Below are 22,193 nucleotides of genomic sequence, written 5' to 3'. Positions count from 1 at the left end.
CAACCCGTGTTAATGTTGACATATAGTAATCAAGCAATGACCTTTCAAGGCCTAACATATACTTAGATAAGCTTGAAAGATGAAAACAAAACGCTAATATCATGCCAAAATCAAGATCAATTTTATGCAAAATAACCGATCATGATAAAACAACTTGCAGCAAAACAATTTCACCAAATGAAACTAGCAAGTAAAGCATCACAAATATAATTCCTCCGCACAAGGCTTCATGTTATGGATCCAAACACTTTATTAGCTATACATATGCATCCTGAATGAACCATTATTACAAATTTATAGACAGACCCAAAATTCAACAATATAAGAAGGAGGAACAAACTACCTTTCACAAAAGAAGGAACAAAGTTATGCTTTATCGGTCAATAACCCTTTTTTTTTTTTTTCTTTCAACAATTTTAAGTTAAAAAAAAAAAAAAACACTATTGATATTATATACAAATATGTATATGATTATACAATCAACAGTAAAATTCCAAAAATTTCGTCAAAAAAAAAAGTAAAATTCCAAAAAAACAAAAAACAAAAATTAGGAAAACTCCTTAATCATGGATTCACCTTATAACCTTATGCCAATTTACGATTTGCAATCCAAATAACCTTATGCCAATTTACGATTTGCAATCCAAATAAGTCACGTGCTTAAATGCAAGCACAGATAATACTGTCCAAGACAAATACGTGCCGGAAAAAACCAAATACACACAAAGCAAATAATTTTCTCAATTTTGATCGAACAAAAGTAAATAACAATAAACACAAGGCACGTCGATTCCAAAAATCAAAGTATGCAAACTCAATATTTAATCGGGATGGACATCGAGGACCAAAATTAAATGCACAAATGTTTGTAACTCAGGATCCATGAATACAAAGGCATCAATGAATTAGAGAAACAAATAGGCAATTGATAAAGGCTTGACTGGGAAAAGAAAAAAAATATTGACACCGATAACCAATGATTTGCAAACAAGCATCGATAACCAAAACAAATAGACATCGCATACATATATATCAAGCCAGAACAAATAATATCATAATCTCGTTAAATCAAACATGAAGACCGCTCTGATACCACTTGTTGGAAATTTAGATCTTAGATAAAAACAAATTTCATAAAACATGTTCAACAATTATGAATCAATAGCGGAAACAAACAAAACATTGAGATTATGATCGGATCTACGACATGTTTGATTTATCAAGAATATTAAGAATTAGGTATTAGGAAATAAAGTTTGATGGCAGTCCTCTTGACAACAACGATAAAGAGAGGAGGTGATCTGAAACAAACATCAACATCAACACGGTTAGCGGCGGCTGATTTGGTTCTTCCTCAACCGATATCTTCATGCCTCAAGAGTTTGCTGTGTACGGTATATTGGGGATCATAGCCTCTTTTATATTGGACGACCATTAGGGTTTCCCATTATTCCGTTAATGGGCCATCCGGACATCCACCCATATTGAGTCCATATCCATTAATTAAATATTTAATTAATTATCCAATTAAAAATCTAATAGCCTTATTACTTAATTTGATCACTAATCAATTAAGGCTCACAATTGATAAATAGCTAATATAATTATTATTACGATATTTGTCCACATAATGATATTGGAATATAATAAATAATAAAATATTCCAACAGATCCACCCCTGTATACGAAGGGAATATGAGATTTTGGACTGAACTTTTTGTTATTTCAATTATACCTTTAAAAAATTATTTCTTAAAGAGAACCCAACCCTTAAACAAACATTTATACCTATAGTTTTAATAAAATCGAAATTTATTTTTTTGACGAGAAAATCTTAATTTCATAAGAAAAAATATTGTTTATAATTTACAAGTGTTTTCCCGCATGAACACTAGTATTTATAATTATTTTTTAGGCAAATAGTCAGTTTCACCCCTAAATTCAAAAATAGTCCTTGATTGTGCACTCATTTAGTGAAAATAGTCTCTGATGTTAAAATGTTCTGTTAATATTGTCATATCAGTCATTCAAATAATTATATACGATCATATCAGTCCTTATAAGAAAAGAGTTAACGTCAACATTGAAAGATTATTTTAACAAAAGAAACTATTTTGACTAACAAAGTGCATAATCAGAGACTATTTTGGAATTTAATTTTTGATACATTGAATGACTATTGTGGCTACTCGTTACACATTCAGGGACAAAAATGACCATTTACCCTTAATTTTTATGGCAGTCAATCTTACAAAATAAAAACTAGTTTTTTTCTTTCTTTCTTTCTTTAGTTTTTTTTTATAATTAGTTTTTTTTTTACGGCAGACAATCTTACACATCGAGGGACGAAAATACAAGATCCATATAATTAGTTTTTTTCTTCTTCCGGAAAACTATATATAAGTTGTTTTTTTAGAAAACAAACTCAACTGATTTCATTAATAATAATAATAATAATAGCAGTTGCAATACGATGACATATAATCAACTTAAAAACTAACATAAGATAATAACGCACTACCTAACAAGTATGAAACATTATTTACTTGTTCCATATTAAAAATTAATATTAAAGTTTATGATTCATAAGTGAAACTTAAAATTGCTTAAAATCAATATAGCATTTTATATACAAAATTAATTTGATGATAGAATTTCTTTGAATTAGTCAATTAATTCCTTTTAGGATAGAAACAAAAAATTAATTCGAACTTTGAAGTTTGACCTTTAGTAAGCAAAATAATCTGACTTATACAGTTTTTTTTTTTTTTTTTTGAAATAGAGAATTTTATTAAATCACTGACCCTTCCCAAAGAGTGAAAAGGAAAGGAAAGAAGCATGCAAAAGACAAAGGACAGAAAAAAGAAAACTCCACCAAAGGCCGGCGCCCTAGGCTGACCAGAAACCAAACAACAACAAAAATTCTGCTGTTAAAAAAACACAGAAATGGCCTCTGTACACTGCAAAATCGAGCAGAGAAGTAACCTAGTCATATTTTTTTTGAGAGGAACCTAGTCATATTAACCATGGCTATGGTGTATAAAAACACTACAATGTATTACCAATTTGGTGTGGGACACAAGTGATATAGATTCTTTGATTTTTTAACCATGTAGTCTTTGATTCGCTATCGGCTGATGCGTATAGAAAAATATATGAGATATGTAAATATTATTCAATACCAAATTAATGGATTTGATGAAGATGATACAACAAAATGTGGGTTTACTCCAAGTTAAACCGATAAACAAACACCCAAATTGGGGTAAAAAAATTCAAAAAGGAAAAAACAATGCAAAAGGGAATAAACGAATTCTAGTATCAATGAGTTAAAACCTAAACCAACTTATTTTTCCTAAATTAATTGGGTGATATTAAATTAGAAAGCCCTACTTGGTTGCTTGCTAACTTAATTTTTTTTTCTTAAAAAGAATAATTAATAAAAAAACATATTTGAGTTAAAGTGTCCATGGTTGATGAACTAATTGTGATCAGTGCTATTCAATGCTTCCTCTTTAGGAGCTTACGCTCTTCCTCTAACTCCAACAAGTTCATGATCACTGCTTCCGAAGCATCTTTTAACAGCACCGACCAGTCCTTATTGGAAGAATCAAAGGTTAATCCAACAGTGAATTTAGCTTCCTCTAATGCAGCACTAAACCTTCGAAGCTCTTTAACAGGACAAGTACCATTGTCCTTAACAACAAGCTGGGAAGGCTTAACATCATAGAAAATTGGGATAACCCTCTTTTTTGATTCCATGAGAAGAGCAAGCTCATGGAGACAAAAATAAGAGTCACAATAAGTTGGAGAAAACACAGCAACACCAACTTTGCAACCTAGAATTCCTCTATCAATATGATCAAACAACCTATCTCCAGGTTTCATATTCTTGCTATCCAAAAATGATCTCACTCCCATCTTCGTCAACCGATCGTAGAGCAACCCCGCAATGTTCTTCTTTGTATCGATTCCTCGATGATTTATGAACACGTCGCATGATGGACGAACCATTTTACGGTACAAGGTGGTTGATAAACGTTGCATGGCTTCTTCAACAAGTTTTACGGTTAATATATTTTTGTTATGTGTACTGTTTTATTTATTTGCTAATGTTCTCTCTTTCAATTTGTCTTTTTCTGTTGCGAGAATAGGTGAGGGGAATAATATGGGTGTGTGTGTATATATAGAAATGAAATTTTCATGAAGGGTTCGATGAGGGAATAATTAATTAATTTTTGTAGGGTTGGGGGTTTGAATTTCAACGTGGTGGTCCATGTGTTGATGTTAGACTATGGAAAATACAAGGCATTTGAACGAAAAAGAGTAAAAGTGTTTGAAAATTTTGACTAACACGAATTGAGGAGTGTCCAGAACTGTACTTGTCCTTCAAACACGTTTGTATAAGGAGTATTGCGGTGTATTTAATGTTGGGATGAAAAACACAGATACGCTGACATGGTCATTCATGTTATTCAAATCCTAATGATTTTGCCTTTGTCGGAAGTTTAGAGAGTTGCTTCCTTTTGTCGTCAATTATATAAACAATTCCCCCTCCGTCCTTTAATAAGTGAATCTTTTTATTTTATTTTTCAAAGTATAGTAGAAACTCTTTAATTTAATACTCGGTAAATTACTTCCTCCATTCCGGAATATCTGACTCATTTACTAAAAAAAAATGTCCCAAAATAATTGAGTCATTTCAATTTTCAATACAACTTTTATCATTCCCAATACAATATAACTCTAATTAATACTACTTTCATCATTCCCAATTCAATATATTCCACTTTCCCTTTTATTTATACATTTTTCTTAATCTGTGTGAAAAACCAAACTGGCTCAGATATTCCGGGACGGAGGGAGTAATAAACTCTCTAAAATAATAAATTTGTCCGGTCCCGACTTGGGCCAATGTAAAAAATTGAAAAACTCGATAAAATAAAAAGATAATAATTTTTCGGGAGATCCCTTTATAATTTTCGGTCCCAAGAAAATCATAAATTAATAATTCATAGAAACTGAAAAAAAAAAAATATATTAAGAATACATTAAACACATTTGTTCCTCTTGTTTACATTTACTGTACTTCAAAAGTCATTATTGATTTCCAATGCATATGAACACAGTAGTTACTAATTTACGGTGAGTCACAAGGTTCGCTGCAACGTAATTCTAAGAGGCATAGACTAATTTGCCTTTTTGTTTGGTATGTACAGTATAATTACTTAAAAACTCTTTAAATTAATAATTATTAATTTATCGATAAATTAATAACTCTCTAAATTAATAAATTTCTCCGGTCCTGGCATTATTAATTTATAGAGTTTTAACTGTAATGTTTATTACTTCCTTTGTTCTTTTTTAATTATCACTTTTTATATTTTACACAAAGCAAGACAACTAATACATTTTACTACTTTTGATACAACATTTTATCATTTTCCAATAATAGCCTTTATCATTTAATATCTCATTTCATATATTTCTCTCTCTGTAATAAATAACTAAGGCTAATATAGATAACACAACATTTAATGTTGTATTGAACTTTGAAAGTGACAGTTAATTAGAAACAAAAAATTTCTACAAAAGTGACAATTAAAAAGGAACGAATGAAGTATTTTTTTCCAATTATAACTCTAATTAATATTACTTTCATCACTCTCAATTCAATATATTCAACTTTGCATTTATGATAATGGTAAATGCACTAATACTTGACAAGAGCACTTAAAACTATTTTTCTCTCTCCTTCGCTAATACACTTTTCATAATAACTGTGAAATGAGTAGAAGACTCACTTAAATTGAGACGTAGGGAGTATATTCTAACACATATTTTCAACACATTATCTTTAATTGGTTGAATCCGTAAAATAAAAACTTTTTTTTTTGAATAAAAGATGCTTATAGCATTTCATTAATAATAAGGTGTTCAATACAACGAGGTACATAAGAATAAGTAGTGGGACTAGCTAATAATGTGGCAACCCCCGCTAGCGTGTGAGCTACCTCATTCACTTGTCTCCGATTAAAATCAACCTTTGAGTTGGTGAAATGCAAGTCGAAGAGACTTCTACAAGCGGAGATAACGAGCCCAAATTCAGAGACATCCGGGCGAGACTTATTAAAAGCATCCACTGTAGTTTTAGAGTCCAAGGCAAAATCAACATTATCAAATCTCATATCACTTAGCCACTCCAAAGCATAATAAAGGCCCATAGCTTCCCCTACCTGAACAGTATGCATAACCGGTAAAGGAATAGCCTTAGCAAGCACAAAAACTCCCTCTTCATCGCGGATACACATGCCTAAACCTGTGATGTTCAAATCATTCGAAAATGCGGCATCGATGTTACACTTGAATCTACCTTGATGAGGCCTCTGCCATGACAAAGAGGATAAACCATAACCAGCACGCACTGCTGTTGCACGTGGCTGCACACTACGACTGATTATGTCAGAGTTACTGTTGTTATTGTGCGCTGCTGCAAGTATAGGCCTGCTGCCGTTAGCTTCTGCTGACATGCTACTATTGTTGTTAGCACCTTCATACATGTTGTTGTTGTTGTGCGCTGTTGCAGCAGGTATATTAGCCATGTTCCAGTCCTCTGCAAGGTGAAATGCCCTGTCTACAACCTGCGCCACTGTTTTCGACACGTCTTGCCAAAGCTTCAAGTTTCTATGTTTCCACATGCTCCACAAAAGGGCAGCAAAATGTTGGCTCTCGTCGCGTGAAAGGTTCTGCACCAAAAGGAAAATTAAATCTATTGTACATTTAGAATTAGCACATGCATGCTGTACTTTCTCCCACATTCCAGCTCGAATCCACACCTGCACCGCAAAGGAACAATCAAAGAAGACATGATGAAGATCTTCAGAAGGTCCATCACAAACTACACAATTCAGGGGACATTGGACTCCTTTATCCTGTAAACGAACACGGGTGGGAAGGCATCCTCTACACATACACCAAATTAGATTTTTAATCTTTGGAGGAACTTTTAGCCTCCAAATCCCGGACCAATATCCAGCTCTCCGCAGATGAACAGTGTCAATCAAATCCTCCACACAAAGTCTGTAGGCACTTTTGACTGAATATAGTTCGTTCCTCTCCGCCTTCTAAATCAAGGCATCCTCAGTCACTTGCTCAATCAAGGAAGTGTGTTAAATGAATCTCACTAAATCATGTAGATTCAATTTAAATTTAATGGACCTATTTAAAACCATCGATTAGAGATAGTGTGTTAAACAGAGTGTGTTAAAATTAATGTGTTACTAGCATAATTCACAAACTATTTTAAGGGAAAACCTAAGCTACCAATAAAAATATGTGGTAATTTATCTAACAACCAATAAGAATTGGCCTTTGGGTTCATTTGCATGCGATATTATGAAATTACTTTTTATTTCGCTTGCAAAGAGACACCTTATTAAAGATGAAACACCCAAAGGGATACAACATGTTGCACCTCTCATTCATAGTAAGAGCAAGAGCTAGCAAGTCACTTCGCCAAAAACCACTTTCAAGTAAGAAACTTCACTCCAATCATTGCGAGAGATCCATATAGACCACGCACCATATCAAACTAAGAGTGACCCTAGTCCAACTCTCTTCCCAAACCCTAACCCCAAAAGATACTCAAAAAGCCTAACGGGATCACTAGGGGAACAAACGCTCATCCCAACCACCTAGTTAGTCAATTCAAAAAGATAGAGACATGAACTTGAAGTTGGAAGGTAAATGTTTTTTCAATACAGCAACAAAGTTTTTACTCTATCTTATAAAGGTGGAAATTTATAGCATTCCTTACCGAACTATAAAAATCGGAGTAAATTGTACTATACATTTTTTTAAATGAACAAATTTTAGATGTTAATTTTTTTGTTAGTTAAATGAACAAATTTTAGATGTTAATTTTTTTGTTAGTGGAGAAGTTGAACTCATGATCACCTTATCATGCTACAACCTATATGTTCCTCTTCAAACCACTAAACCATACTTAATTGTCATTAACCATGTGTTTTCTTAAATAAAAAATTGTTATCATGCCAAATGTTCGAAGTATTTACCGCCTTTAAGAAAGGTTAATCTCTTGGTTGAGCCTCCATTTAAATTACACTAGATTTTTGACCCGTGCTCCGCTCGGGTATATATAACCAAGTTTACATGGAAATTAGGGTATCCGAAAAAAAAAAGTATAAAATATAAGGCATCAAACATGATCATTGATATGTTCATAGTTTCTAGAACAAACGTGCAACATCAAATAAGTGTAGAAAATATTTTCTTCAAAAAAAAAAAAAAGGCAAGAGGATAGGAATGAAATTGGTGTGATGCATTTTTTTAGATGAAATTTGTTAGGTTAAATAATTGCAAACCTAATAAAGCAAATGAGCCGGAAAAAATTAGGTTAAATTGCTGCAAACGTAACAAAATTAATAAATAAGGAAAAATTAGGTTAAATTGATGCAGACGTAACAAAATTAATAAATAAGGATAAGTGTAGAAAATATTTTCTTCAAAAAAAAAAAGGCAAGAGGTTAGAATGAAATTGGTGCGATGCATTTTTTTAGATGGAATTTGTTAGGTTAAATAATTGCAAACCTAATAAAGCAAATGAGCGGGAAAAAATTATGTTAAATTGCTGTAGAAGTAACAAAATTAATAAATAAGGAAAAATTAGGTTAAATTGCTCCAGACGCAACAAAATTAATAAAAAAAGGATAAGTGTAGAAAATATTTTCTTCAAAAAAAAAAGGCAAGAGGATAGAATGAAATTGGTGCGATGCATTTTTTTAGATGGAATTTGTCAGGTTAGATAATTGCAAACCTAATAAAGCAAATGAGCGGGAAAAAATTAGGTTAAATTGTTGCAGACGTAACAAAATTAATAAATAAGGATTAGTTATCTACAAAACTCAAAATGAAGTTTTTTCTTAATAAATCAGAGTACAATGCCACTCTAACCAACATAATTTTTATTACTTTTTTTTCTTTGCTTACTTTTAACCATTTTCTTGGCAATATTTCAAAATATTACTCTACCCAATTTTGTAAAAACTTTAATTTCTCAATCTCAACTGCCAATCCCAACGTCAAAAGGGTATAGTAGAGGCGTAGAGCTGAGTGCTTGATTTGATTTCTTCGACATTGACAATTCTAATGGGAGAAAGGAATGTTGTGTGATGGTTGAATGTTAATATCCATTATCCGGGAATTGAGGTTAGCTGTTTGATAAAACACAAGCTCAAAATCAGTAGTTTTTTATATATATTTTTTATAATATTTCTTATATGGGATTATAATATAATATTTGTTCTAGTTCTAAAAAAAAAAATTGATTTCTTCTTTCAAAAGAAAAAATTAATTTCTAAGTAAAATATATTAGAGAGTGAAAATACACAAAACTAATTAGGATTTTTATCTAAAATAGTCCCTCTAAATCTTTTTTCTCATTCATTTTTATTTAAATGATTAATTTGACGTGTATTCAATTTTCTCTTTCATGACTTTTTCATCTAGGTATGACATTGTTTTGTTTGTCGTCTTTGTACGATGTTATTTTGTTTTCTCATCTTGTTACAATGTCTGTTTGATTTAGATTGTCAGATTAACTTTGATTCGGTGCAGATTCAACTAATGATTTTGGTATCGTCAACATTGCAGATCTGGAGACATAAGTATTTTGGACACTTGATTATCGTAATATTTGTAGGTTATGTGTGTTTGTCTTTTTATGTTGTGGGTTTGTTTGCAGATTCATCTTTTGGGCTATAGTGATTGTCTTTGTGACATTATTCTTGGACCGTTTTTGAACGGACTATCAATGTCACTTTAATTTTCACATTCTTTATTTAAAAACGATTTAATTTGTGTACAATGACAATTTAATATATTTTTACATACATTCAATCAAATTACACTTGTAAATATTTATGAAGATATTTTACTAATTATCAGCAAAAATGCATGTGTAAAATATTTTACACTATCGTGCACATTTATTTTAACGCGGAGTCTAGAAAGGGTTTGAAGGAAATTTGGTATAGTTTGACTTCGTAAAAGATTGAAATTTTCTCTTGGTAATTAATTCTCGCTAGACTTCCCACTTTGGGAACTTAATTATAGAAGATGAGTGTTGTTGGGTGGAGCGAGTTTGGGTTGTGCAAGGTGTCAGGGGAACCTAGAGGAGGATGATCACTTGTTTTGTAGATGTTGTTTGTCGAAAAGATTTGGTATTCAATTTTTAAGTGGATCGGAACCGGAGTGATCCTACCCATAGATTATATTTTATCCTCTTCTCAGGCCAATAAGCATTGGAAAGGTTTAACACTTATTTGGCATGAAACAATTTGGAAAATTTAGGAAGCGCGGAATGGTGTCATTTTTTTTCTTCGAAGTCCACGACGATAGAAGAGATTGCAGAAGCCATTAAAGTAATCTCTTAGAGATGGTTTCTTGCTAGGAAAAAAGGGGGGCATGTTTGTATTTTGAATGTTATTTGAATCCTATTAAGTGTCTTTTTTATTGATGTAGGGTGTTTGTGTTTTGTGAGTCGAATGTCTCTTATACTTTTTTAAATTATTGGTTAAATATTTTTTGTACTTCTATATCAATCTAATAAATTTTGATGTTAAAAAAACTATCGTGCACAGAGATTAGTCTCTCAAAAAAAAAACTTTAAAACAATATATGCATGTATGATTGTGTTAACTGGTTATAGAAGTTTGGTTTTTTTTTAGGGGTACTTCTAGAAGTTTGATTATCAATTTAACATATGTGTTAAAAATAAAGAAGTTAAAAAGGAATTTTTAGTGTTCATATTTTGAGTTCATTGAATCAAACAATCTGATGTTATCAACAACAACGAACATTTTTCAAAAACATCCTCTAAAAAATCATTTTCAAAAACATATTTTGATCATTGTGGACTGCATACATCATTAAATGAATAAATTTAAAAAGTCAAATTTGTTTATAATTAGAAACGAAGGGAGTATATAATTGTCATATAAATTATCATAAAAATGATATTGATGATAGGCGTCGCAAAACTGACTATGTATTGAACATAGCTAAAAAATCAACACTCTAATTGGTGTGCATTCAGTCCTATCAAACCGGGAAATACTTGTGTGACATTAATGTCACGGTGACATTAAATCTGGGCCACATATTAGGTGACATTAGATGTGTTGTGTGGTCCAGATGCAATGACAATGGTAATGTGTGGTTCAGATGTAATGGCACGGTGACATTAATGTCACCAAAGTGCCACCCTATCAAACCCAAGTATATGTGTTCATTCAGCAAAACTGGCTAGAAAAGTGGTATCCTTAACCTATGGGCAGGAATATCCCAAAAGTAGATCAATAGCAACGGTTTCAAAATAATTAACACTCCTTTTATAATTTTTTAGTAATATAAGGGTACTGTGAAAATGAGAGGGACAACTGACTCATGCATCACGACCGTGACTTGATTCTAACTATCTAGTGTTCTAACTAGAAGATACATACTCCCTCCGTCCCGGTATAATTGACCTACTTTGGTTTTTCACACAGATTAAGAAAAGTGTATAAATGAAGGGGAAAGTGGAATATATTGTATTGGGAATGATAAAAGTAGTATTATTTAGTGTTATATTGTATTGGGAATGATGAAAGTTGTATTGAAAATTGAAATGGGTCAGTTATTTTGGGACACTTTTTTTTAGAAAATGGGTCAGTTATTCCGGAACGGAGGGAGTATAGTCTTCGAAAACGCAACACGGTGATTTTGATTGATGTAATTCCATAGTTTTATATAGCTATTAATAACTAAAGTGATGTGTAAAACCGAATAGACACCACTACCAACCATCATGATTACTGTTAATGTTTTTTTTTTCTTCTGGTAGCCTATTGCCTCAAGCTCACACATTTAAACGTGGTAGCCTATTGCCTCAAGCTCACACATTTAAACGTGGAGAAGTGGAGTGTCTGGGGTTTGAACATCAGCCTCTGCATAGATTATGCAATGTCCTTATCAATTGAATTAAGCTCACGAGGATCGGTTAATGATACTCTAAAGTTTGCAAAACAAAAAGAAAAACCCGTAACGAAAAATGATAAGAGGTTCAGGCCTAGGGCATCTAGAACAATTGAATATATTTTGTTTACCTTTTGATCCGAGAAGAAAGAAGTATGAACCCTGACTAATATTCAATAAACAAATGGTTAAGTTCATGTAATCATTTTTACTATTTAGTTAGTGCTTTTAATATATGCAAAATAAGAATGCTTTGTCCCTAAAAATGAAACATGTTAAAATTTCTGTTGGGATAATTCAACCCTCTTATAAAATTAATTTGTAAGGTGTGAATTAGTGGCCATTTATAAACACATTTGATTATCTAATGTGAATCTCTTTTAAATGGTAAAATCTAATTTGATAACACAATTGACACACATGCACATACAATAGCAACTGTAATACTATCATCATCAATGTTTTGCAAATCGAGTGTTATCTCGTAAACTTGCTCGAGTTTACGTTTTTAGGTGCCCAAATCATGTTAACTTGGACGTAAACTCATTTTCGTAAACTCATTTTTGACCAAGTTTGGCTGAGTTAACACGGAGTAAAATCGTGTAAACTCGTCCGAGTTTATGATTTTACCTTTTAAAAAAACAGATTTTTTTTTATTTTGGGCCGATTTTCAATTAAAATCCAATTTATTTTTAAAGCTCAACCCAATGATAGTATCAGACAGTTTTATGAAGCATGACCTTTCTTTTTCTTCTTCTCAAAAACGTACAACACAACAGAGGAATGCTCTTCTCTTCTCCTTCATCAACGTTCTCAAAACTGAAACCCTAACCTTCTTCTCAAAACCCATTCTGAATTTGATTAAGTTGGAGATGAAGACATTGATATCTACTTCTCCCTTGACAACTTGACATGAGGTGTCTCATCGGTACATACAATATCTTGATACTATGTTGTTTGTTGAGGACTTGGGTCAGGTTGTCATGACTGGTATAGAGACAACGTTTGGATATATGCGATGGTACTCAACTGACAAAGTTTGAATTATATAATCCAAACTATATTTTACCAATTCATATTATATAATTTGAACAGTGTCAATTTATGAACTACAATTGGTCTTTGAAACTGGTCTTTGGGGGGTTTGGTAGTTTTCAGACTATATAATCCGAACTAGTATTATCTTTTTTCGGATTTTATTTCCAAATCATGTTGAGACAATATTTGGATGATCTAGAACAATTTGCAGTTGTTTTCTGACTTTTTAGAGGATTCATATTATATAATCTGAAAACCGTAAAAAAAATGTTTCGAATTATAAAATTCAAACGGAAACATTTTTATACAATTGGATAGTGCGCCAACCTAAGTAATCACCATATTATTTTTCTACAAAACTACTAACTAAAACAATATAGACTAAAATTTCATTATTTTATTTGAAAAAAAATCTTTTTTTCACCACTAAATACCCGAAAAAAAGAGTTCATAAATTTCATTATTAGGGTATTTAGTGGTTCATAAAATAATTGAAAAAAGTCTTTTTATCGGGTATTTAGTGGTTAATTTTCAAATAATTGAAATAATTGAAAAAAATAATTGAAATTTATTAGAGTTCAAATAAAAAAGAGTTCATAAAATAATTGAAAAAAAATCTTTTTTTCACCACTAAATACCCGATAAAGAAAACTCTTTTTTAGTTACAAAACAAAAGAAAAATCTTTTACCCTAAAAATCTTTATCGGGTATTTAGTGGTTAATTTTTAGGGTAGTAGCGTAATCTCAAACTCAATCTTTTACATAAAACTTCTTTAGTTAAAAGTAGGTCCCAACTCATATCACTAATATACATAGATCAAATGATATTACATGGATTTTTTATATGCATGGATGTATATTCGAATATGGTATTCTCCATTTCTCAACAGAGTGTTGCTGCTAGACTTTTTGGAAGGAAAAAAAAAACAGAAAATGTGAACTTCCATTTGAGGAAGCAAGTGTGTAACGTGTTGGTCTATGGTTATTGGAAATAGTTTTAGCTAGAGAAAGGTTGGTGACCTTGTTGCTGTTGTGGCTGTGACGTTTTCAACTGGTAGCTTCTCGTTGGAATAGTTCATGCTCAAATGCAAATTTGGCTATGTTGTTGGAATTGTTCAACTGTTTGGTCTTTACATTTCAAAATTTCAAACTTCAAATAGACAGAATTTTGAGTCAGCAAGTCATAAGATGGTGCTAAGTAACGTGATCCGTAATTAACTTGTTAACTCTTTTTTTTAGGAAAAAACTTGTTAACTTTTTTTTTTTAAATAAAAAAACTTGTTAACTATTTACACTGACGAAAAGACGGGCACCTGTCTTTCCGCTCTTTTTAATTTGCTAACATTTGAAAATTATGAATGGTGTTTTTTTTTTTTTTTTTGAAATTTTGATTTTGATTAAAACTAAGAATATAAATGTTTGTTGCTTTCATGATATAACAAATCAAACTAACCATGATTATTTATTTCAATAACAAATACAATATAACAAAAAAATATAATCTAAATTATTTTTTTAATGACACCAACAACAATCTTTATTATAGAAAAAATTGTTTAAGGGTATAATTGAGATAATGAAAAAGTAAGTATAAATATACTGGTATAGTTTGTTACACTTTTTAAATGATAAAGAAAAAAACCAAACATATATATATATTCATATCTTGTTTGTTACTTTTTTATTAATATTTAAATTTATTCTTATCTATTTGTTGCATGTGTTATTTGTATTGAAAATTATTTAAATTTATTCTTATCTATTTGTTGCATGTGTTATTTGTATTGAAAATTGAGGATATTTTCATAAAGGAAAAATTATGGATGGTTTTCTTATAGTATAGATAGATAATCTTACCAGTACTAAATAATATTCGTAATACACATTCTTTTTGTCCTCCCTCCAAGACCGCAGCCAAGATTCTTTTTGATCATGTAATTTTTAAATAGAAAAAAAAGACCAGTTCAAGTTTTTTTTTTTTTTTTTGAGGGAAAGACCAGTTCAAGTTGATCATTGTATATCTGCAAAGAAAAAAAAAGTAGAAAAAACACTAATTAAATCGGTTCGATAAAAAAAAAATTAAAAGTGATAGAAGGATGAAATAAAATAAAATGAACTGACATTTTTTGTCTCAAATAGTCTAGTGACTATGAATTTACCTTCTAATCTATAATTTATATAAAGAAAATATGAGATTTTAGGTTAATTTTTCATTATCTCAATTATACACTTAAACAATTTTTTCTATATTAATGATTGTTGTCGATGTCATTACAAAGATAAGAATTTAGTTATATTTTTGTTGTTATATTGTTGGTGTCGTTGAATCCTAAAAAGTGGTTCAATGTAGGTTTATTTTTGGGTTTACCTATTAAGAAAATTATGTGATTACCCAAAAAAATTATGTGCTTACTCAAAAATTGTTCAATTAATAATCATATATATAACAGCACATGCAATAACAAGAGAAATGATTGTATGCACGACAATAACAAGCACGAATGTTTAATGACCCTTGGATATCTGAAGCATACCACTAGATTAATTTTGTCTCCCTCCATGTATTGTATGTGAGGCGCTCTATACATGTCGTGTGTTCGTGGGCAAAAGAGAGTCGTGCCATATAGCACGTCTCCAATAAGAATTGTGCTAGCTACATTTGATACCCAAAAATATGTACTCCCTCCGGTCCTATTTACAAGAAACAATTAACTTTTTAGATACATTAAATAATTTATGTATTTGGTTTAGGTTCTTGACTAGATACATACATTATTCAATGTATCTAAAAAGTCAACTTTCTCTTGTAAATAGGACCGGAGGGAGTATATCGCGTCTTATAAAAATTGTGTTAGCAACACCGGTGTTAGACTCAACCCCATTAGTTGATCCGTCAAACTATTAATTGATTAATTTAATACAACATATATGATATACTCCCTCTGTCCCGGAATATCTGACCCATTTTCTAAAAAAAAATGTCCCAAAATAACTGAGTCATTTCAATTTTCAATACAACTTTCATCATTCCCAATACAATATAACTCTAATTAATACTACTTTCATCATTCCCAATACAATATATTCCACTTTCCCCTTTATTTATACATTTTTCTTAATCTGTGTGAAAAACCAAACTGGCTCAGATAAAACGGGACGGTGGGAGTATGTGAATACTATACAGGTGTATACGTAATGTGTGTTGAGTAAAAACAAATAACATACTATACAGGTGTATGCGTAATGTGTTTCAAGTAAAAAACAAAAAACATACATATGTAGAGATTAAACAGGTAAATAAATAACAATGTTCAACAAATTCTGAAAACAACATCTAGGGATACTTAGATGAAATTTAAAACACAAGAAGAAAATGCCTATGAGTTTGTTAGATTCAAAGAGAAAAGTTCCTTAAATATAGAATAAATATAAAGCCATAAATATATAAGCTGTTTGGGTTTAACATAATCTCTTATTTTTAGAAATGAGCCAACCCTTTGTGCATGAGTTACCTTTGATGATGAAGACACAAAGCATAAACACTAAACCATATACCCGAAAACAACTCAAACTGATCAAATAGATACGAAGGGGGAAGGTGCCTTTATAATCCTTCCTCTTTCATTTTCATTCCTTGGCTCTCTCTTTTGAGAAAGTTCCATTACAATTCTCATCATATCATTAATTTGGTTTTTGCATCAACGTTAGGACTAGCACCCTAAATGCATGCATATTCATGCATGCATATGTCTCAAATTTTTCTATTACCAACCTCAAATTTCATTTCTGAGAGGTTTGAACAATAATTCCGTTGTTAATTGTTCTTTAATTGGAATTATTTTAAATAATAATTTTATTTTATCTTCAAATCCAATATTAATTTTCAACATGATTATATAAGTTGCATCAATAAATCACATTTTTTTTTCTCTTTTGTTTCAGCATTTCAATTCAAGAAAAGCATTAAGGCATGGCTGCCGTAGGGTTCTGCGGTTTAAAGCCATTGCTATTTCGTCGCAAAGCTAGTATTTTAGAGGTAACAATTTGAACGTTAATTCCTTTCTTCTTTGATTTTAGATTTGACTTAATTCAACCATGCAAAATTGAGGTGAGGAATGACGAATGAAGCTTGATAAGTTGCTAAATTATTTTCAGGCTTTGTTATGATTTTTAATTATAAAAACATATATTATCTTAGTTTGTTGTTTTGTTTCTGAAAACATGCACAAAAATTGTAAAATTTTTGTTGCATTCAATATCTCCCTAAGCAAATTTTGGAAAATATAAATAAAGTAACAAATATACAATATTTTTTTAAAAACAAAAACAGTTTTGAGTTAATAATAGAGACATTATAAGTGATGGTTTTTGCATTGAAATTATGAAAGTGACATGTATAACATTGAAACAAAGAAATGCAGAAGATGTTGGAAGTTAAGCATTACCTATCTGAGATATCCTAGGGACTATTAATTGATATTGTATAAGCACTTACAGGGTCTGAAAGTGATAAAAGGACCTAGCACACCTAAGAAGTCTTGCACACCTAAGAAGTCTTCAAAGGCTCAGAGCAAAGAAAATGGAGAGTCAATGGAGTTATCATTCGTAGGAGCAGACCAATTGATTTTAATGGTAGAGATTCATATGAAGATCATGGCATTCAGAGACATCATGGACTTAGCTCCATGTAACAGTTCTGCTTCCTTGCGCGAGGTATGTGACTTAAGAGTTTAACTTCGTAACCTTAAGTGACAGATTTAAGTTTCCTCTTTTGTAAAATGACAATCATTATTCTTGGTTTTTTTTTTTATGTCACATTGCAGATAGTTATGAGAACACTGCATGATTTGCAAAGGCTATATCCAGAGATCATAACAAAAACTCAAGTGTCAAAGATTAAGGACAAGTCTATTGATCAGGTAATTAGTTTCAAGATTAAATAAGCTGCACCTGAAATGAAATTATCCTAATTATAATAATTACTGAAATCTTAGCATCCTAAAAATCTAAATGTGGACATTTTTTTTATACTAGGCTGTGGCCTACTTCTGTGAGGCTTTGAAGTCTCTTGGAGAATCATGGATGATGGACAATGATTGCATGGATAAGCTTGATATTGTATTTCCAACATGCAAAGATGACAACAATATGCGTCAATTGGGTATGTTATTAATGAAACAATGCAAAAACTTTTTGTACATACATCAAAATATATATATATATATATATATATATATATATATATATATATATATATATATATATATATATCGCGATATAGACATTTTTTGAAATGTATCAGAAAGTGATATAACAAAAGTGACAACATTGTAAAATGTGATTGGATTCGAGTACACCTTTATAAAAGTGCATACTCGTTAAAAATGCAATAATTATCTCCTGCGTGATTTGTTGTGCAGGTGAAACTTTGCTGGTGACTCTAGATTATTTGATGAAGTTAGCAAGTGAGAGGTTTGACATAGAAGAAGATGAACAAAAGAAAGTATTCAGTCCAAAGTCAAGTTCATTTGGAAAATTCGTAACGAGTACCTCTTCATTTTCAGATAGTAGCTGCTCATCTCCTCTAACGCCTAGATCTGTGCTCCCTGAATTCATGAAACACTCTTCAAGATCTAGTGAAAGTCCAAGAAGTTCTTGTGCCTCACCACGTCTTTGGTCTCTTAGAGTGCAAGCTGTTGGAAAGTTGAATCCAGTTGATGTTAAACGTTTGTCTTTCAATATGTCACCAACGCATATCGTAAAAATAGACGAGGAACCAATAACAGAAATGGAAGTGGATGATAATAAGCCTGTAAAGGATACATCAGAGGAACTTGTCTTTGATTTGGACACAAATGAGGATGATCATCATCAAAAAATAGTTAAACATGATCAAGTTATGGAAGAAGTGGAGTTACCACTATCTCCTAAACAATTTCAACCAAATTCTCCTAAACCAACACAAACACCTTCTAATCTACAACAAGCATCAATGTCTACTTCTTCACCTTCTCCCCCACCCCCTCCTCCTCCCCCACCTGCACCATTCATGATAATGCCAAAAAAAGTATTGACATTACCACCCTCGGCACCTCCACCACCGCCGCCTCCACCACCTATGCTGCAATCAAATGTGGCAGTGCCGCCACCTTCAGCTCCACCTCCACCTCCACCAGCAGCAGTTAGGATCCCACCACCTCCACCGCCACCAATGTCTCATAGTTCCGGTTCAGCAACGATGGCTGCAGCCCCACCACCTCCACCACCACCTATGAAAGGTGGATCAGTTCCAGCACCTCCACCACCGATACCAGGTGGAAAGGGAGGAGCCCCACCACCTCCGCCTCCCGGTGGAGCAGGGAGAACCTTGCGCCCCAAGTCAACTACTAAATTGAAAAGGTCAACACAACTAGGCAATTTGTATAGAACTCTTAAAGGAAAAGTTGAAGGACCTAGCTTAACAGGAAAATCAGCTGCTGCTGGGAAGAAAAGTGCTATTGGAGGAGCAAGTAATGGAGGAAAACAAGGAATGGCTGATGCCCTAGCAGAGATGACAAAAAGGTATGATTCTTATACCATCCACAACACCATAATCTATTTAGATTGACTTATTTGAGATTATCTACTAATATAAGCATTTGTGAGATTGTTTAGAAGAGCTTATGACATGTCTATAAGTTGTTTCCAATTTATTTCCATAAACTCTTTATGAAAGTAGTTTGCCTTTATTTGATCTTTTGTTATAGAAATAACTTGTACATCAACAAATATATGATAAGCGCTCTTAATTAAGTTTTTTATACAAACATATTTTGTTAACTTGATATGCAAGTCATAGAACCAAATGTCTCATTTCTTAATGTTTTTCTTTTCCCACATTTCTTAGATCCTCTTACTTCATACAAATAGAAGAAGATGTTCAAAAGTACACAAAACAAATAATAGAACTCAGATCAAGAATTACTAATTTCAAGACAAAAGACATGACCGAATTGAGCAAGTTCCACAAAGACGTTGAATCCATTCTTGAGAATCTAACTGATGAATCGCAGGTAAGTTAGCAAAGTTCAAGTCCATTTGGTTCATATTTCCACTAATTATCGTTTCATTCACCTATTAATTTATACAATTCTGTCTCTGTGTAGGTGCTATCACGATTTGAAGGCTTCCCTACAAAGAAGTTGGAAGCTGTTAGAATGGCAGCATCATTGTACAATAAGCTTGATTCAATCCTCACTGAACTTCAAAATTGGAAAGTTGTTGCTCCTATGGGTCAGCATCTGGACAAGGTTGAACGTTATTTCAGCAAGGTAATCCAACACCATCATTTATATGTACTTATCTTTGTGTCCATATTCAATTAATTATTTCTACATTCTAACCACCGAAGTGCAATAACATGCAGATTAAAACAGACTTAGATGCTTTGGAACGAACCAAAGATGACGAGTCTAAGAAGTTTAAGGGTCACAACATTGAATTTGACTTCCATATTCTTATAAAGATCAAGGAAGCAATGGTGGATGTTTCCTCCAATTGCATGGAGTTAGTACTTAAGGTATCACAGTTAGTTAGAAAAAATTAAAATTACAAAACTACTTTCGATTTTCGACCATTTTTACTATTAATTAAACACAGTTAGACTAACTATGTTGTATCGCATGTTAATCTCAGAAACTAGTAACTTGATTTGCATTATTAATCTTAATATTAATGTAGGAGAAGCGCGAAGATAGCAAGATTGATGGACCAAAAAAGGAATGTGCAAAAATGCTATGGAGGGCATTCCAATTTACATTTCGTGTCTACACATTTGCTGGTGGACTTGACGATCGTGCCGACACGTTAACAAGAGAATTGGCTACAGAAATACAAAATGAGCCAAACCATCCATGATGCAAACATATATGATTTTACATGGAGTGAAATTTGATATGGTGAGGATATAACATCATCGTGAACCCCCTTTTGTAGTTGCAAAGCCATTTGTATATTTAAATGAATCATTGGCGACTTGGAGTTTTTTTTTTTTTTTATAGGAGCTAGTCATGGTTGAAGAGTTTTTAAAACTAGTTTCGAAAAACTCTACCAGAAAAAATGTATAGCTTAGCTGAAAGATTAACTATTTTATTTAATTTGTTCTATGGGTCATCCTAAACGGTGCCTCAGGATACTGGTTAAGAAAAAAAAAAAATTAATTGTAAATGACACTTTATTTAAGTAATCTGTTAGCATTTCCCGTATTTTATATATATTTTGTATTTATTGAAGTAACGGGTTCCCATTTGTTTTATGTTAGCTTCATTACTTGTTCTCTTTGTACCAGTCAAAAAAATGAAAACGCTGATCTCAATAATAGACGGCAATAAAAGATGGTAAGGTCAACAACAAAAGAACAAAAATATTGGCACGAAATATATGTAATTTTGGCAAACCTATATACAATTGCTTCATTAAATAGTCTGCTTATTTGTGAAAATATTTTATGTTTTTATTTTTCAAAATATGTTATTCCTTTTAACTTGGTAATATGATAATGAGAGATTTTTGAAATGAGTCGTTGTGATAGAGAAGATAAAATGTTAGCTATGAATGATTCGTTTGGATAAATGATGAAAATAATTTGTCATTTTTCTGCAAGACAATTGTTCACTACTTGTGAATAAAAAAGCTTCGTAAAAACCAGCACTTTCATCATCAAAACATTAGTCTAAATGGGAAACAACAATAAAAGATATTACGAAATATACGTAATTTCAGCAAAGCCTAAATAAAATTGCTTCATTAAAGTTTAGCATCAGCAATGTTGTGCCTCATAGATGCTTTCCTTCCTCCTTGCAAGGATTCCTTAAACCCCTTGCTTTCTGTTTTATACATTTTTCATGTTCTTCTCTTACTTTGTTGTCTATAACTATTAAATTGAAACCCAAAACAAAAAATTCATATATTGCAAGGACAATATGCAACCTCAAAAACATGCAAAATGTTGTTTGTTGCTTCAACAAACATTTTCATGAGACTCTTTTATCGCCAAAAATGAACTAGTCTCTTTTAAGTCATACATACTTCGTTATTCCTGCCAAAAACTCTATTCAACATCAGTTCTCTATAAAAATAAA

The 22,193-nt window shown here is 31.7% G+C and overlaps 2 protein-coding genes across 2 annotated transcripts; one reads left to right on the top strand and one right to left on the bottom strand.

The window, feature by feature from the left end:
• Positions 1–3,389: 3,389 nt before the first annotated feature.
• On the bottom strand, positions 3,390–4,142 carry LOC146932415 (putative 2' cyclic ADP-D-ribose synthase BdTIR). The gene has a single exon (XM_085708368.1). It carries the CDS (start codon positions 4,045–4,047, stop codon positions 3,502–3,504), a length of 546 nt encoding a protein of 181 aa, XP_085564494.1. The 5' UTR covers positions 4,048–4,142; the 3' UTR covers positions 3,390–3,501.
• Positions 4,143–16,727: 12,585 nt separating this feature from the next.
• Positions 16,728–21,344, top strand: LOC146932414 (uncharacterized protein At4g04980-like). Its single transcript, XM_085704061.1, has 10 exons — positions 16,728–16,867; positions 17,017–17,110; positions 17,572–17,787; positions 17,898–17,993; positions 18,109–18,235; positions 18,495–19,635; positions 19,961–20,126; positions 20,220–20,384; positions 20,480–20,632; positions 20,794–21,344. The coding sequence occupies exons 2-10, from the start codon at positions 17,045–17,047 to the stop codon at positions 20,968–20,970; spliced, it is 2,307 nt and encodes a 768-aa protein (XP_085560187.1). The 5' UTR covers positions 16,728–16,867; positions 17,017–17,044; the 3' UTR covers positions 20,971–21,344.
• Positions 21,345–22,193: the final 849 nt, after the last annotated feature.

This window comes from Medicago sativa, chromosome 4 (assembly GCF_051527215.1).
Source record: "Medicago sativa cultivar Bolivia chromosome 4, Bolivia_mono, whole genome shotgun sequence".
Classification (NCBI taxonomy): Eukaryota; Viridiplantae; Streptophyta; class Magnoliopsida; order Fabales; family Fabaceae; genus Medicago; species Medicago sativa.
Note: the sequence above shows the minus strand (reverse complement) of the source record. Positions and strands in the feature narration are given on the sequence as shown.

Coding starts and splice junctions, on each gene's coding strand:
- LOC146932415 (XM_085708368.1), bottom strand. CDS start 4,047: ATGCAACGTTTATCAACCACCTTGTACCGTAAAATGGTTCGTCCATCA.
- LOC146932414 (XM_085704061.1), top strand. CDS start 17,045: ATGGCTGCCGTAGGGTTCTGCGGTTTAAAGCCATTGCTATTTCGTCGC. Junction 18,236..18,494: donor CAACAATATGCGTCAATTGG/GTATGTTATTAA, acceptor TTTGTTGTGCAG/GTGAAACTTTGCTGGTGACT. Junction 19,636..19,960: donor CTAGCAGAGATGACAAAAAG/GTATGATTCTTA, acceptor CACATTTCTTAG/ATCCTCTTACTTCATACAAA.